Source organism: Anas acuta, chromosome 5, assembly GCF_963932015.1.
Source record: "Anas acuta chromosome 5, bAnaAcu1.1, whole genome shotgun sequence".
Classification (NCBI taxonomy): Eukaryota; Metazoa; Chordata; class Aves; order Anseriformes; family Anatidae; genus Anas; species Anas acuta.
In genome coordinates this window covers 58,703,457-58,721,267 of record NC_088983.1, presented here as the reverse complement: position 1 = coordinate 58,721,267, position 17,811 = coordinate 58,703,457, and the positions used below count along the sequence as shown (strand labels likewise).

The window sequence follows — 17,811 nt, the reverse complement described above, 5'->3', positions numbered from 1 at the left end:
ATTTGCCCAGCTGAATGCAACAGAAAGGGTCGATGGACAGTTATTTACTTTGTATAAAATTACTGCATAGATGTGCTTATATAATTAAACACTAAAAATTATTCTCTCAAGTGCAAGGAAGATTAAAAAGTACCTGTGATCACCCAGTAGTCTCTAGTTGACTCTGAGACATCAAGGTTTGGATACTCCAAAGCTTTAAAATAAAAGTTGACATTATTTCATAACATTGCAACATCCTACCATGTCCTTAAACAATATGGTTCATCAGACACTGACAAATAAGTTTGAACTACGGCTTTTCTATGAGCATTGTACTACAAAGGACAGTACCATCCAGCCCAGGAAGAGATCTCGAGGCATCATTTTCAGGATTACAGTTTCTCTTCTGTCTGGAAAAGGGCAAGGAGTGTAAACAGTATAGGTCCTGTACCACACAGGATATGTATCTTCTGCTGCTGAAATACTGTCTAGTACATTTTCTGAGGCAATGCTAAGTGTTGCCCATTACTGAAGATGATACATGATATGCACGTCTCTGTGCTACATACATCTCTGCTGCTTTCTCCATGCAAGTAATCAGCTGGGGGAAAACAAGAGGACTTTCCGCCATGATTCTTGTGAGTTCATCCTACTTAAGTCAGACCACAATTTCAACATAAAATAGTATTAAATAAAATAAACAAGTGCCAGCTTCCACCAATCTCAGTTCAGTTTCACATGAATTATAAACAAGATTAGTAGAACTGTGAAAACACCCTGAAGTGAGGGTGCAGGCACATTAAAAGCATGCAGGTATTACTAGCATATGTGCTTACAGCTGTGAGAGACTGATGTTTGCAATTTTGATGCTTTTTGCAAGGTTTTTAATCTCAAAAGTGCATTAGGCTGTAAAGTTTAATACGCTACTAATTCATTATACACATCAGCATTTTTTCAATAGATTTATGCAAAGTGGAAAGCATTAATATTTGGTACTTAGTTCAGAAAATATACGTGCTTCCCATGTTGATACACTGCTATTTAGTTACCTTGATTTTTAAACTCCAAAGTGGTTTGAAATAGTAAACACAGTACAACATCTGATTATGCACAGTAAGTGCTTTTCAGAAGGAATTTCACTGTGAGTCCTGAGCTGCGCATTTCCATGATAGACTGCAAGGGCTCTGAAGGAGCCACCAGAGTCTAGGAGGAAATTGTGTGGTCTGAAAATGACAACAATATTTATTTGATGAACTGAAGCCATCGCACCGCCACGTGGATAAGCATAAAACACTTCTCGAAGTAAACATTTTCACAACGCATGCCATCGATCTCAAAGCTATAAATACTTTGCACACATTACGATCGTGCATTTGCTGTGTACCTGCTGCACTGGGAATAAAACCAAGAACTCCAGAATGAGCTATAAGCCATTACTTGTCACAGGAGCACTCGCTAAAGGCTCTATTGTGTCAGTTCATCGTGTATGGGGATCAGCAGAGAACTGCAGTACTACACAAGACTCTTCATACGTGCCAAATGTCTTCTACAGCTCCTGACTACTGAGCACATGCCTATACTGCTCTTACAAAAAGCACCATAAGCCTTTTGCCCATTCTGGAGACAAAATAATAATAATAACCCAAGCACAGGCATCAGCATTTCCTAGGACTTACTCCTTGTACTCCTGCATGCCCTATGAGGACAAGTCCTGCACGCAGGGCACTCTGACAGGCTCACTTGCAAGCTACAAATAGGAAGGAGTCTGTCTCATGATGAATGGTCCACAGCCCTTCCTAGCTCCCTGCATACAACATTCATCAACAGCCTCCCTTCTACTTCCCCTTGCTTGTGGAAAGAACTGGTGAAAACACACGCTAACCCAGAGATGCCCCTTTCTTGGAATGGAAAGTCTGATTCTGAAGTGCACCACTGCAGCAGCAGAACTCACCACCAGGCAGTTTCACCTACAGGCATTTGTCTGCAAGCATCTGATGTGGATAGGTAATGTCTCAAGAATATTTCTTCCTTCTTTCTCAAGGATTTTCATAACTGCCAGAGTTAGCTGTGATTTCTGCCCTCCTTGCACTGGAGAGGGATCACATACCCCCCAGACAGAGGACTGCTCATTGGGCGAGTACCTAATGAAGAACTACACGAGATGATTACTCTGCAGCTGGGCTGCTTGTAAATAAGACATATTGGTCATACTGGCAATTTGTACTTTCCCCAGCGCTCACTTTTCCGCAGTCTAGTTCTGATCGTTCTTAGAATCAGAAAATGAACAAGCACTTTGCTAATTTTACTTGAAGCTACAAATCCGCTCAGCTCAGTGTTCTGATCCTGAAGGCATGTTTGGCTCTATCCTCATACGCTCAATTATTTCAATGCTTGTGAAATTAAAAATTACAAACTACTCTGTTAATGATGTAGCCTTATCAGTGAATTTGATGGCTACCAGATCTTTACTGCTATTTGAGCACAGTACATCAAATTTAACAAGTATCTCCTGAAGATTTACACACCGTGAGATCAGCTGAAACCTGCCCTCACTTAACCTGGGTCCATTGCCATGAACAAATGTACGCATTACATCTCTGTCTTTTCTCACTTCCATTGAACACTGATCTCTTCCAGTGAATGGATAACCTGTCACCACAGCAAGTTTAATTTCACAAACTGAATATCGCAAGCAGATTAAACAGAAATCACCATAATGAAATTTCTGATCTCTTTATTCTTTTTAAAGAAATGAGCACACCAAGTGTCAGTGAGCATATATACCATCCAGGCTACCCAGACATACGACTTCCTTTAGCTCTCTGTACCTCCGACTCTTCATGACAGTGGAAATGCAAGTGAATCATTGAAACTCAAGTGCTAAGACCACACTGGAAACTGGGTATGAAACTCAGCAAATGCACAGATGACTTTCAAAAAGGAGCTATGTAGGCAGAACTCACCCACTACCCAAACATGCTGGCATTCAAAGCATGCTAACGAGTCATGTTACTGGACCAAGTACTGGGGGCTTGGTCTTTCAAATAGTAAAGAGCTAGGCTGAACTTTACGTGCTATACCGAGTCCCTGTGAAACAGCGAAGTAGGAAGATTAAGTTTTGTTTCATATAAAACTACATTTTACTTTGTCTGGAAGTCATCACTGGCTTTTTATTAATATATATTAATGGCAGCATACATGCGCTGTTTTTAAATTATCTGACAGTGTTTCTAACAGCTGAAGTAGACATTGAACCAAAGCAAAAGAAATACTCCAAATTCCCCTCTTTCTTCTTATTTTTTTAAAAAAAGAATTAGTCAGGAAAATATATACAGTCTGTGAGCTTCATGACAAAGCTTATAGTGCCTGTAAAAGCTAATCTTAGAGGCGTGTGTTGAGAAGCACATACTTACATTCTGCAATGGTGAGAGGTGGGTAGGTTAGATAGAAACCCACTAGCTCAGCTGACAGCTGATTAAGAAGGTTGCTGGAAGTGGTGCCATTTAAAGTTGTGCTTTGATTTCTCACCACATAAAACAGAGTGACAGCTTGGGAGACATTGGAGGTATTCAAAATCTGAAACAGAGGTACAGAAACAATGTGAAGTCACGTTTCAGCTCAGTAAAAATTTAAAAAATAGAAGTAAAAAGAGCAAACAACAAACCGGGGAGATGTTAACTTGAATGATTGACCAGACACAGCTCGCTCAACATTACTGTGTAAAACAATTTGTGGTACTTTAATTCCTACTTCAGCAAACACAGAGCTACTAGAGGACAGCAACAGGCAGAAAAGGTGCCTGCATATTCACTGAAAATATGAAGTCGGAAGAATATCTAACAATTCATTTTTATTTGAATTTCACTTGAATGCTTAACCTTTATTTCTTAAAAGGATAAGAATATATAAAAAGTAAAATTCAAATTCACAAAAATAACAGTTATAATTTTCTATAAATCATGCATTTATAAATTTTCCTGTAATAAACAAAATGATCTTATATCAGATGACAACAAAAACTTATTTCTATGGTGGCTATCAAAGACATTTTGTTGAAGTACAAGCACACACATAACAAAGAATAATCCAGAGACTTTAGCAACAGGCACTTGCAAAGCGTGCAACACTGTACCTGAACTGTTAGGTTGTTGCTGGTGTTCCAAACCTTTCTTTCAGCATCCTGAAATGCTCTCTGTAACCGTTGCTCCATTGTCTGAACAAATTTGCATGACTGGATATTGTCTGTTTGACCCACAAACTGCAGCTCTGGAAAAGGAACAAAGCATTTGTGTGTAGACAAAATATTCTTAGATGCATAACCCCTGTGATGTCTGACAGCAAAACAACCACTTTGCGGATTAAGCACGTGAAAACAGTGCCGTGTAAGACCATTCTAAACTAGCCCTAATTAAAGAGAAACATAATTATTAAGTTGCATTATTAAAGCGGATACTCTCCACAAACAAGTGGAGATTGTTTCTGTATGGATATGTAAGATGCTCAGACCAGTCCACTATGTACAGGTTCATTCAAACCCAGGCAGTAAGTGGAGGTCATTCTGAAACGTGTTATGCTCTTAAATCTCACAAGTCGCTCGCTCTTACAAGACATAATCAATTATGATATTGCTTCTCGTTCTGTTTGTGCTAGGAAAAATATGCTTAATGTAACTGCTCTATATATGTGCACATAAATACATAAGAACATGCAAGAAGTCTCTGTTTTACAGGGCCAAGGCAAGGAAAGAAAGGCAGCATTCATCCTACTCTGCTGGCAGTCCTGCGGGCACTGGGAGCACAGACATGGTGCAGGTGAAACCAAGGCACAGTTTGTCCTGCTGCTTCTCGCTGCGGTGTTATGCTGGAAAGCTGAGGGGGTCAGGACAGCAGGAGGAAGGACAAGCATCGCCCTTCTGCACTGAACCACCAACCAAACACACAACGCTGAGCCTCGGCAGGCTATCGCTCACCTGTCTTCAGCTGGAAGTGGTAGGCAGGGAGCGGCTTCCATGGCGCGGCCAGGGTTGCAATGGACTGAAGATGCAGCACGTGCTGCTTCACGTCTGCCGTGGCGTTGCTGATCCCGTAGGCAATGAGCCTTTCAATTACAGCAGCTGGTATAAAAACCACTCTCCCCCGCGTAACATAGTAACCAACCGTGACATTAGTCGATTGCTCCAGGATTTCAACCTAAAACACACAGGGAAATGGTTTTTGTTTTGATTTTGTTGGCAATTCAACCGCTATATGATGGGACCTCTCATTCCAAATAAAGCTCCCTTGCAGGCTTCTTGCATGTGTCTAAAGGATCAGTGCCATACAGAGCTGGTCAAGGAGCTTACCACGGCAACTCACAGATCTCCAATTTAGGCTGAGGCTTCATTCACGTACAGATAAAAGAATGTTTTTTACTTCTGAGTATAAAAATACAGAGAATTCAGAGAACATCCAGCTTCTATTTCATTCCTGAAGTTCACTAAGTATGTCCATGTTTCTGTCATTACAGGTTTGGGGTTCTAGGTTTGAAAGACCAAAAGTTTCCCATATTTGATTCTTCAGTCTCACCTGAGTCCCCTATGCTGCTTATCCTGTAGTGCCCCAGATGGCTAAGCTACCACTGATGAGTAGAAATGACAGACCACAAGAACAAACACACTGTGAGCCAGAACATGAGTTGATTTTTACTCCACATAGAAAACCTCTATTTTTCAAAGAGTTTAAGCCTCGGAACTTGTCCTCCAAACTCAGTTACAGCCAGGGTTCCTCTATTAGAAAAATGCAGGCTCTGTCAGGTTTATCAGAAAGTGAGAGAACAGATCCGACAGTTTTTTATTGCTGCTTTTGAGACCTAGGAATATACAATTCCTAAACTCTGTAACATTAACCAAAACTTGCAGCCACAGGGCATGGGGACAAAAGTCAACCTGATGGCCTCTACTGTGAGCGAAAAGTAATTTTTTTTCCCCCTTATTGGTAAGTGCACCTCATGTAACAGCCTCAGGCTCAGCATAAGCTCCTGCCTAACAAAAGCAGGAGCGTGTTTTACAAAAAGTACCCCAGCAACCAGCTTCAGCCTGCTCTAACATTTAGCAGCAGAGCTTCATGCAACCTTGCTAGAAAGTGACGAACGTATCTCCCTCATTTATTTTCAACAAAACATAGTCTCTCCTTGTGCAGCATTTTCATCCCTGTGGAATTGGACTTGTCAGGCACTGCATTTTCAGTGGGAGTGGACTGACAGCAGTGACATCCCATTAACTAGCCCTGCTCTTGCAATTGATCTTGCTAAGCACAGCAGCACTTGCCTGACTGCAAACCAGAGTCCTTCCTACACTGCTGGGGAGGAAGAAACTGCTGTTTGTAGGAGTTTCCTGGAACATATCAAGAAGAAAGTTGCACTTCTCCCTTCTACTTCGTCAAATTAAATGAAAAAAGTTTTGGAATGGTCCTTGTATTTTTAGAGCCCAGAGCAGGTGTTACCCATGTGTCAAAACGAATTTGGACATAATTATATATTACATACAAGTGAGGAAGCAGCCAGGAGGGGAGGTCAGAGACTCACCAGACAAAAGCAGAACGTCTGACACAATCTAGTCCCCCACCTTCTTTACAATACTGACCTCTCCACAGGATACCTGCTACTTGTCTTTGACACAGCCAAATCACTCAGATTCAGAAGGTCTAACAGCAACATGTGATTTTTTTTGTAATCACTTCTTAGGGATGTGATGGAATAAGGTGCAGATGCTGACAGGAGGGACTGTGTTACCAGGTGCTACTTGATAAAACAAAGGCAGACAGTCTCCATGGGATTAAATACGCCCAAACTTGCAGTTTACAGTAATGTTGCAGTCACCCACACAAGCACCACTGACTCTTAGTGTAAAGGTTTATTATTTCTCTTGGTGGGAGAGCTGTTTCAGTGAGATCACACAGGCAAGCCAGGCATGCTTACCTGAGCGCTGACATTTTGGTTGAAAGCTTGTCTCAGCGCTTGGTTGAGTCCTTTTGTCACGCTCTCCTTGAAGGACCTGCTGATCATCATCCTCCTTGTGTTCAGAAACAGAACTGCAGAACACCAAAAGCTACGTGTTAGTTTGAGACATTAACATCCTATTGTTTGCTTTCTCAATTCTTTTCTGTTGGGGTAGTAAAGATCATGGAGGAAGCTATCTGTGATTTGCAGCAGCTCCACTGGGAGTAAGAACTGCAGGGGCTCAGCAGCGTCCCCAAGGTCACTATTCTTCTCATGACAATGGCCCACTGTTCCACAGTGAAGTCAAACAACTGCCATTTCTTTAGCAACAGCAAGGCTTTGCAATGCTGCCTTTCTGTACATGAGCGCGGTATGATGACACTTGATTGCCTGTGGATAGACTGCTGCAGCATTCCCAGAGGACCGAGCTGGTGCTAGGCAGGCAGGCCTCTGTAAAGGACAGGTGCTTCACAGAGTTCAACAAAGAAATGTTCTTCATTGCTACAACTGCTTTCAGTTTGCCAACTGTCTTTACAGCTATTTGTACACTTTGTTTATTAACAGTTTCACTAACTTTTATTATTTGCAGAGTTTTACAGCTGCACTGATGTATTTTCAATCATATATTGTGTACATACTACTTCTGTCTTAAAAAAAAAAATTGTTGCATCTACTGTCATACTGATACAGGCATTTATCGGCTACTAAAACCACATTACATCAAAAAGCTGCTTATTTCATTGTCCTTCAGTGTCATTCAGGTTTATACAGCTTCATAAACCCTTTTATGACTCTTCTTTGTTCAGATCTTCAAGACAAGCATCTTCTGATGCCACCAGAAGGAGTGCATAGGAAGACTGGGCAACCTCTCCAGACCCCCTTAGTCTAGAGCTGTTAAAATTAAGGAGAAGCTGTCTGTGAAAAATGCTCTTAGAGCCATAAGAAGTCGTGCTGTTCACACAGACGGCTCAAAATCCTCCCATTTTGAATTGCACAACTTCAAAGATCTATTTGAAAATAACTTGGTATTCAACGGTACAATTAGGCACAAAATAGGGATCCTTCAGCAAACTCAGTGGCCCCACGTACCTGTTTTAACCATAAGGTTCCAGGAGAGGCGGCAATCCAGGGGAGGAGCTGCTGTCATGTTAGCGAAAGCCACTGCTGCTGTTGTTTCTGGAGGAGCAGAAGTGTTTTCCGTTCGAGTAGGGGGAAGCCTAGTGGTTTTCGCTGATGCTGTAATAGATGTCAAAGCTGCTGTAATTGTCAGTGGATACGGGGTTGACGTTTTGGTGATTTCTGAGCTTAGGAATTTCTGGCTGTCAGTGGCTGTTGTTTTTATCTGTCGTGGTATGTGTGCTGTGGGTGCGAGCGTGGAAGCCATGGCAGTGCTACTTTTAGGGGTTATAAACATAGCTGTCATGTCCACAGGTGATGCGGCTGTGTTTCCTGTTGCAAAAGGAAGATCTGCATGTATTCCTACCGAGCTCAGGACTGAGGTCAATTTTGTGGCAGTGTTGTTTTTTGTTAGTGTCAGTACCGGAGTGTTTAAAGCCATCACAGATGGCAAAGGTGTGTTCGCAGTGCCGAGCGAAAAGAAGGAAGAAGCTGGCACTGGTGAAGCTGGAGATGATTTTCTTGTTAGTGGTTTTGCTTCTGAAGTTCCTACTGTAGGTAGTGCACCAGAAGACACTCCAGATAACACTGTAATGACAGAATGGGTAAAGTTGGTTGTTGACAAAAAAGCAGAAGTTAGTTGTGTTGGTGATGGATGGACAGAAGTTATGATGACTGACTGCAGAGGACTGATGGTAGGGGGTTGCAATGGCATGCCCTCGGTAGCTTTATTAGATATGCTAAAGGGAACTAGACTATGCCTTGGAGCATTTGTGTCCCACTCCTCCACGCTAAATGTAGCTGGAAGGCTACCAGCCACAACCAAAAAACCAGAGGACTCTAATTGGTTATCAAGAAATTCTGGCAAGCTTCCAGAACTGAAGTCTTCTTCTGTAACAAAACTCTGTAAGAGAGCTGAGCTAAAAGGCTTAGTTACAGGAAGAGCAGCCTTGCTTGGCAGCACGCCGTAGGCAGCACCGATTTCATAGCTGGCCAAAAGAGTCAAGTTGTCAATGAGGTGAAAAGCCAGCACTGGTGTTGTGCTTAAGGTTTTTGTGAGCACAGTGATCTTTCCAGCACTGGTTGGTTGTGATTCTAGAGAGCTGGGGACAACACCTGTATCTTTACCATAAGGCATGTGTGACTGGAGCAGTGCTTCATCCTGTGCACGGGTAGCGTTGTCCCCAGTGGTGAACAAATTAATAATGTTTTCAGCTATGTTTCCATGCTTTTTCTGCAAGGTGGTGGGGAGTGGCAAAGTGGTAGCAAGGGGTGAATACTGGACAGACGATGTTTGCAGTGCAAACACATCTCTATCAAATTCTGAACCACTGCTCATTTTTGCTCCAGAGAAGGGTAAATTTGAACCGCTTTGACTAGACATTGCGTGTGTGTGTGTTGCTGCAGGGGCAGAGGAAAGTGGTTGCTTATTTGTACTCGTTTCCTTTTGCAGGCCCGAAACAACTGCATGCAGTTCACAATACTCAGTTTCCAATGGAGAAGTGCTTGGAGGAACTTCTCTTACTGCCGGTTTGACTGAAACGTTAATGCCATCTGAGGACAACAACACCGTCTTGGTCCATGTCGAAGCTGAAGCTGCGACTTCGGGAGCGTTGATGGGATCTAAATTACTCTCAGAGGTTGCACTTGAAATCCCAGAAAAAGATGAGCTCTGGCTGCCTCTCCTTGTTGTCGTGGAAACAAATGATGGCACAGAAGGCACAACGGAGGTGAGCTGCTTCACAGCAACTGAACGTGGAGCCTGACCAGAGGTAAAATCAGACTGATCTGAAGCTCTTGGTGCTGAATATTCTGTATGTGGGGTTACAACAGTGGGTACTCTCACGCTTCTGTCTTCGTGTGCAGGTACGCCTGGATTTTCTGCATTAGCAGCTGGCAGATGTGCAGTCACAGAGACAGTAGTAGCAGATGTATTCCTCAGAGAAGGTTCAGTTTTCGAAAGGCCTCTAATGGCAGTAATGACGTTGCAGCTAGACCAGGACTAATCATTTCTGTGTCCAAAACAGGGCCCGCTGTCTTTGATCCTTTGGAGACTTTACCGATTTGGCTATCTGGAGAAACTTTGGAAAGCTGAGATCCATAAGGCAGAACAATATTAGCATTAAAGTTTGTGGACAGTTTTGCCGTCACCCCTCTTGTGAGAACCTGTTGACCTGTTCTCGTTGAGGGAGAGCCATCAGAACATGGGAGAGTACGTGCAGAAGCAGCTGGCAATAGCGTGCCATTTGATTCATAAGCTCCATTAGTGAGGTCTTCTGCAAAGGTCTGACTGAGAGCCACCACTGAGCAAGGGAGTTGTAAACCACCCTCACTGGCTGCTGCCGTGCTTGGACTGTTTGTGTGTGCTAACCTAGCAAAGGTCTCATTTGTCTCAGTTAGCAAGGGAGACCTTGTGCTTGTTGAAGAGGAGCGTGTTGCATTTCTAAAAAGAAAAGCTGTCTCACTTCTAAATACTCGTCCTGGCAGCACTGCATCGTGAGCGTGCTTTGCATCAGGAATAAGTGATTTTGGCAACAAATGGGAAAAAATGCTCTCTGTTGAGCTGGAGACCTCAGCCAGGCTCTGGGAAGCTGAGGACACAAAAGGTGCACTGGCAGAGCCTGTAGTGCAATTAGTCAGTGCTGTGGAAGACTGAAGGTGACTCATTCGGGGCATTGTATGTGGAGTACCCACAGGATGGAAGAACGATGCAAGAACCTCTGCTTTATTCTGAAGAACTGGTGAGGACAGAGGGGTGATATCACTATTTCAATCAACAGCGAATTAAGTGGCTCATTATTAGGTTTTACTCCGGTAGGAGATGAATTATGCATTCTTTGATTTGGAAACCATGACACACTTCTGGAAGTTACTGGCACGTAAGACTGATACAGTATTTTTGACACAGGAGTATCTGAGTATACAGATAAAAAAAGAGGTCCTTTCTGAAGGAAACTCTTTTTCCACTGTTTTTGTAAAATGTACTGTTGACAATCCAGAGAAATTGAAAGACATGGTACCCATAAACAACTCAGGACCCTTTCTTTGATTCACCATACTAGAATTTCCATCAGTGACCATGCTTAAAAGACTATTTCTGCTTTCACTAACCTGAGAGCTGGTTGAATCTGTGCTGAAGGAACTTTCGGGCTCTGCAGACAAAGGAACTTTGAAGGCCAGTACAGCTGATTTAGAAAAGTTAATGGTATGAAGTGACTGTATTGCCAATGAAGAAAATGATGGTGATGGAACAGCAGCAAGCATGCCTGGTCCTGATGTGCTTTCTTTTGAAATGGAGGGTGTTTCTAATGGCATTAGCTGAAATGGCCCAGCTGTACTCAAATGTGTCATTGATGGTGTAGTGGACAATGTGGCAAACATACTGAGTTGAGGCAAACCTGATTCACCAGCTGTTTCATCTGCATCTTGAGATGACGACCTCAGAGACGACTCGGCAGAAACTTCAGCGGGCTCCTGGGATGCGCTATTCCCACTGCCTTGATAGAGGGTGGGTGACAGGTGACTTTGATCCAAAGTTCTGGTCCGTGTGCCCGTCAGGGTTGTTTTTATCATCTGAAGCAAGTTTGCGTTCTCCAAAGTCTGTCCCATAGAAATATCAGCTACTGAGGAAGTCTTAGTTTCTGTGGAAGGCCGTGTTGGTGATAGTATAGATCTCCAGTTCGGAAAAGATTCTGATGAAGAAGCAATGTAGATACGCTGTTGCCTGATACCTGTAAAATAATAACCAAAATGAGCATGCAGTTCTGCAAAAGGAAAAGTTACTGCTATGTGGCTGCAAGAAATCAGCACAAAGCGCATTGTTTACTAAAAGCAGTTGCTTCTTCTTTATTCAAAATGACAAACATCCAGAGAAAACTGAAAAAGACAGTGAAATGTTCCAAGCAATAGGTTATAAATCCCTCAAGGTGTTTCACCTGACAGAAGGATAGGGCTGGCTTTTTAGACAGGACTATTTCAAAATGCTACTTGTAAACAGTAGCTTTAAAAAGCTACCGAAAGGCACCTTCTCAAGCCTGGGACAACTTCTGAGGTTATCATCCTGTCAAAATATTCCGTGAGAAGGTGGGTTTAGAACACAGTGGAAAGGGGATGGGTTTTGACCACCAAGCGTCACTGGCTTGGCAAGCCATCTCATGCGGGAATCGAGTCAGCACTGGCTGGGTTCCTGCAGGATGCATCTGGAGGTGCTCATCTTGCCAGTTCTAATAACGCATGCAATTACGGACACAAAAGAAAGAAAACAAAACATGGGTGAGCACAAGGAAAGGGGGGTAAGATCCAAAACAAAATTAGCAAATTGAATTCCTCTTCTGATCTGTGCAGATGTACAACGCATCGTTTCAAACACCAGTTTGTTCTACATTCAACACCACGATGTTCCTAGGCTTTGTCTTCTTCAAATGATTACAGTTCTTCTAAAATCACAGCTTGGGAAATCTCAAATTCTCGCTAATTTCAAGATTAAGATTCAATCAAGAGTAAAATGTCAGTTCTTTATCCTCCCTCCCCCCCCAGCCAAGATAATAGATCAAAAATCAGTCTTGGCTCTCGCTTCTGCCCCCGGCTATGCCCACTTACACAGCTGAGCAAAGGCACAAAAGAGCTGAAGTCCCTGCCCTCTGACTGCAGCACATCTGGATATAGACAGAGGGTACCAACCTCCTCCGCACACATATGAATAACTCCAGCGCAATGGCATGGAAGAGGAAGCAGGGACAGCCCCTGAAACACATGGTTAGAAAATGTGCTGGGCAGCAGTTCCAGCCACCGACAGGCCCTGGCAGCAGAGCCACAAGCAGTGGAGGGGATTAGCCCGTGCAAACGGGAGCCGGCAGCTGAACACCACGCAGCACGAGAGAGGAAAATGGGTCACACTGCACCTATTTAAAGGTGTGCTTCTTCCTTGGGCTGCCCTTGTGCTACGCTGCTCGTGATCTGTGCATGCAGGCCAAAGCAGTTGGCTGGACAAGCCCCTTCAGGTGCCTGGGTGCAACAGGAACGTGCTTGAAGGTATTTAACGTGCTCAGCTTGGCATTCCCACTCTGCAAATGCAATAAATAAATAGATAAATATTCACAGATCTTCCTCTTTACCCCTGTATTGAGAGCTGTATAGGCTGTGGGGAAGCTAGGCGCTTTTTTTTTAATCTTTCCTTTACCAAAATGCAAGAGTGAATGCAGAACCCAGAAGCAGATTGTTGGCTGCTGATGTGCCCTCATGGGACCCGAGAGCTCAAGGGCTGGAGTAGCTTAGCCTGAGCTCTGGTGGCTTTTCCTTCCTTGTTGTGGTCAGACAGCTTGTTATGGAAGGCAGGAAATAAGACGACACACATTTGGCTGAACCAGAGTAGATTCCAACAGATGTTTGAAATTGAGAACTAGACGCTGTGCTTGGAAAAACCAGGCCCTAGACAAGCTGCAGCTTAGATTCCTTTGAAGGAGCTCAGCTGACAAAGCTGCTATTACTGGATCTGTTGAGTCCCAAACCACCTTGTTCCACCTCCGAACCAGAAGGCTGTGCTGAAAAGGGAAGGCAATTTTCCTGTTTATGCCCGTTAATGAACTAAAGCCCTTGAGTAAACAGAGGTTTAAAGCATTATTCATATTCTGCAACTAAGATAAAGCACTGGCTTTCCACTGCTACAGATTTTATTCTGTGCCTGTCTAGAAGTTGAAGGTGATGCATACATAAAATTAATGATGTATTGATTTTATCTGGAAAAAGAAGTCTCCATTGTTACCTATCCTCTGCTCCTCAGACATCCAAGTTGCACATTGCTCTTCATACAGTGTAAATTATTTCCTGGGAGACAAGTACTTGGTAAGTGAACATCCCCTGGTAAAAGCAGTAGCCAAGGAAAATGCCAGTCCATTTGCCATACCTATAAAATCAGCATGTGAAGAGAGAAAATTGCACCTGTGCTGCTGACACTGGAAACCAAGGTCCTGTTTGCCTTATGCCACGAGAATCCAAAGATCTATAAACGGGAAAAGTTACGAGTTAGTTCCCCCTAGATCACACAAGAAGCTTGTTGCTCCCTACAAAACAAGTAATTCCTCTTCTCTGGACAGAGGGCTCAGGAAGACCATTCTCTGCCGGGGGATGATCTCTGCAGAAGAACAGGAGCAGAGTTGTGATGCTCTTTTTTCTCTGGCAAGCTGTTGCACCACTGCTGCAATCCCTGAGCCGTGTGAACAACTCCCAGCACTCCTCCTGCTCCCCGCCACCCCCAGGTTTCATTTTCATTCAGGCCCAGGAAGGGCATGTCCCTGTTGGACATCTCGCACCCTCTGTTCAGGGCTGGCCAGCACGGGGCAAGCCGCAGGGGAGCCTGCAGGACCCCACCAGCGAAGCTCCTCTGAGGACAGGAGCAGGTACGTCTTTTTTTTTTTGCTCACTCCACAATTTCTTCTTTCAGGAAGATTTGAGCACCCCCCCTTCACACCCAGACTTTCCTCGGGGCACTGCAGGCAATCCGCCGGTCACAGAGCCTCACATCCAAGGCAGCCTTTCACCCACGGACTTGGAAGCAGAATACACTTGTCCTGCACCCAGCATTGCTCGCTGGTGTTTGGGAGAGCAGAGCCCAGCCTGCACACGCTTCACGGCTGTCATCAGCCTCGCTGCAGGAGCTGACAGCCGGCTGCGACTCGCAGCAAGTGCCAGCCTTGCCGGGGGGCGAAACGCATCCCCTCCGCGGCAGGCAGCGGGGACAGGGCGCCAGCAGGATTGGAGGCAAGATACATCACCATCAGCACACTGCTTGTCTATTTGTTTGTAAATACACGTTCATCCAGGCTTTTGGGAAGAACACGCACCTGTTCAGGGAGGTTTATCCACACGCCATCAGCGTAATGAATGAGTTCGTGACCAATGTAGGAAACGGAACTGTTTCAATTCTTGGGGAGCGAAGCAGCAAAGCAGGGGAAATGTGGACTCAGCACAGCTTTTCACCACTAGCTACAAGTCAACGACAGCACAGCTCTCATTGCACGCAACAAAAAGGCCTTTTCTTAACCATATACTCCTTTACCAAAGCTTAGAGTTTAACCCTGCCTCAGAAATCAAACAGGAGAGAAGACTGAAGGTACTGAAAGAACCGCTGCTAAAAGCCGTGTGTGTTATTCTTGTAACAAAACCACCCATCATCATCTCCAGAACTTTGAAAAAGAACGACAACGCTTTCAAAAGGTTGAACTGCGCAGCAAATTATACACTAGGATGTATTTTGACAGGCCGCTTGGGTAATTGTGAGCATTCCCTGGAGCCAGGAAGCTTTCTTCCAACACCGGTGTGCAGACGCACAGTCCTGGCCCCCAGGGAGAGCTGCAGGAGCGCCTCGAGTTGCTGCCACTGTTGGGTGAGCTTCTGTGCCCCTCCGCAGGCTGCTCGCCCCACGGATCAGCAAGCCGAGGAGCAGAAGCGCTTGGCTCGCTCCACGTTATAGATCAAAGGCTGTTTGGGAGAAGAAAACGAAATCCAAGAACTGTTGAGCATCACAGCACCGGTTGTACTTGATCCACGTGTGTAGCAGAAGCACGGGCCTGAAACTGAGCATCGTGTGGCTGCACCTAGACAGTCACAACACGACCTCTCACCAAAGCTCCAAGCTATCCCTGGAAACTAGCTGCAAAATCAATTTTCATTTGAACTGCTATTTTCAGAAGTATACTTTATGAGTATATTTTCAAGATTACCCTTCAAGTTTTCTTTTAAATTATGTATCCCTGAACAATGTCATCAGAACTCCGAAAATGAGACCAAGAAGTTGCAAATCAGCTACTGCAAAAGGCCCTACAGCCCTAAAACTGCTCCACTTTAACTTATTTCTTTAATTTCAGAGCTTTGCAATTGAAACTTCGTAACATAGAGCAGCTAAGCTTCCTTAAGGAATCTTTCCTTAGGATTCTGACCACCTTTCAGTCCTGGAGATGCCCCAGCTACAGGATCAGCCCAAGGACAGAGGTTCCCACCGTGTCTCCTGCTACTCCCAAGCTCCTTCCACCGCCTGTGGCCTGAAGGTAAGCAAGGTGAAGGGCAGGAAAGAAACGTAGGTCACGCACAGGAGCACGCTGCTCTCTCTGCAGCATTCCCACTGCATGCTTCAGTACTGCTCCGCTGGGCGTGCTTTGAAGGTACGAAGTCACAGCTCTGGCAGATCGATGGCATCCTTTTGTTTTGGGGGTTAGAAGAATTGCTGGTCACTCTGAGCTAAGTGTCTTTAAAGATCATTCAATATTTGAAGGACAGTGAACAACATCTTTAAAAAAAATGCAACAGGCTAACAGCCAAGCCTCAGACATTATTCTGTGTGCAAGGGTTGTAGTAAATAACCAGCATTTATCCAGCCTGGAATACAGCGCAATTTCTGAATCCAACGAAGCCAAATCTATTGCTTGGCCCCAGAAGGCAATGAGGTTCCATCAGCAGATGCAGAAGACCACTGCGATGAATGAGCTAATAGCCAAACCCTGAGCCAAAGCGTGACACATGCTTCTTCGGAGGGAAATCCTCTTTACATGAATGAATGAGACTACAAACATAAGCTCTTGCTCAGAGAGAGCCCACGTAGAGCTGTATGTTTTTATTTATTTTTTTCTTAGATTAGGGAAAAAAAAAAAATCTTTTCCTGAGCTGGCTTTGAAAGCCCTGAAAGCAAGTAACAGCCCAGAGAGCTGCTGCTTAAGGTGTTACGTCCTCTCTTCCTTTCCCCTTTCAGTTCCTACCTAACTCCTTTATTTATTTATTTATTTATTTTCCTTCCCCCCCCCCTCAAACAAACACAGCCAGGGCCTTCCCTCAAGCGAAGGGCAACCATTACTGAGAAGCACAATTTTGCTTTCCAGGGAGCTGCCAGCAGGTTTCCCAGGCCGAGTCAGGCCGTGACTAACTTCTGACCACCAAAACGACCTGCGGTGGCCATGCAGCATCAAGCACAATATAAATTCTTAACAATTAAATCTTAACGAACTATACGTATCAATTAGGTTATTCATGTTAAGCTCCTTGCCTGCTCTATAATAGATGAGGACTTGGCTCATATGAGGAAGCGCTATGCAAATATTTTACAATTACTTCAGTTTTCTGTGACTCTGAGCGTGCTGTGCACAGCTCATTAGCCTTTATTTCCTGGAACTTATTCTCTTTGCTGCACAAAAGAGGCAATAGCTCGAGTTTATAGCAATATGTGGGCCCCTTCATCTTCTCCCCCCTTGGAAATCACCGCAAAGGCTGTCTGGCATGGCGTGGCTACTTTGACGGGTCCAGCTGCGAGTTATTCACAGGAGTTTGCTGACATCAACAGAAGAGCATGGGCACCAAATGTGGCAAACCCAAAGGCCACGGGGATAAACCAGGAGCTGCACTTGCAGGCTGCAGCTCTGCTGTTAACCACCGGCTCGCAGCGACTGCCTGAACGCAAAAAATGCCAGCTTTCATCGGTGGTGTGGTATTAAAACGTTGATTCTCCTCCCGCAGATGAAAGCATTGGCATGTTCTGTCAAGTAATTAGGCAACGGCAGCTTCCCTGTGAAATGAGCACACTGGCAGGAGTCCTAACGCTCGTACAGAAAAAGCAGCAGCACCACTAGAGTCATCACTCGCTTTTGAGTAATAGCTCAAGTCGCTTTTAATTGTAAAATCAACAAATAGTTAATGGTTACCAAAGTGAGCAGCTGGTTTCTCAAAAATCAGATCCACTGCCTGGAACAAAGGGCTTTA

General features: G+C 44.3%; 1 protein-coding gene across 6 annotated transcripts in view; it reads right to left on the bottom strand.

Annotated features, from left to right (window-relative positions):
• Window positions 1-17,811, bottom strand: part of KIAA1549L (KIAA1549 like) — a 104,314-nt gene that overhangs the window by 55,670 nt on the left and 30,833 nt on the right. For 5 of the 6 annotated variants that reach the window (XM_068685093.1, XM_068685088.1, XM_068685089.1 and 2 more), the window contains exons 2-8: window positions 11,469-11,801; window positions 8,044-8,658; window positions 6,934-7,046; window positions 4,949-5,168; window positions 4,112-4,245; window positions 3,393-3,555; window positions 134-193 (exon numbers count right to left, since the gene is read on the bottom strand). In XM_068685093.1, coding sequence (XP_068541194.1) covers window positions 134-193; window positions 3,393-3,555; window positions 4,112-4,245; window positions 4,949-5,168; window positions 6,934-7,046; window positions 8,044-8,658; window positions 11,469-11,801 — 1,638 coding nt within the window. The remainder of the gene's footprint in view (window positions 1-133; window positions 194-3,392; window positions 3,556-4,111; window positions 4,246-4,948; window positions 5,169-6,933; window positions 7,047-8,043; window positions 8,659-11,468; window positions 11,802-17,811) is intronic. The other variant, XM_068685094.1, reaches the window with a different exon arrangement.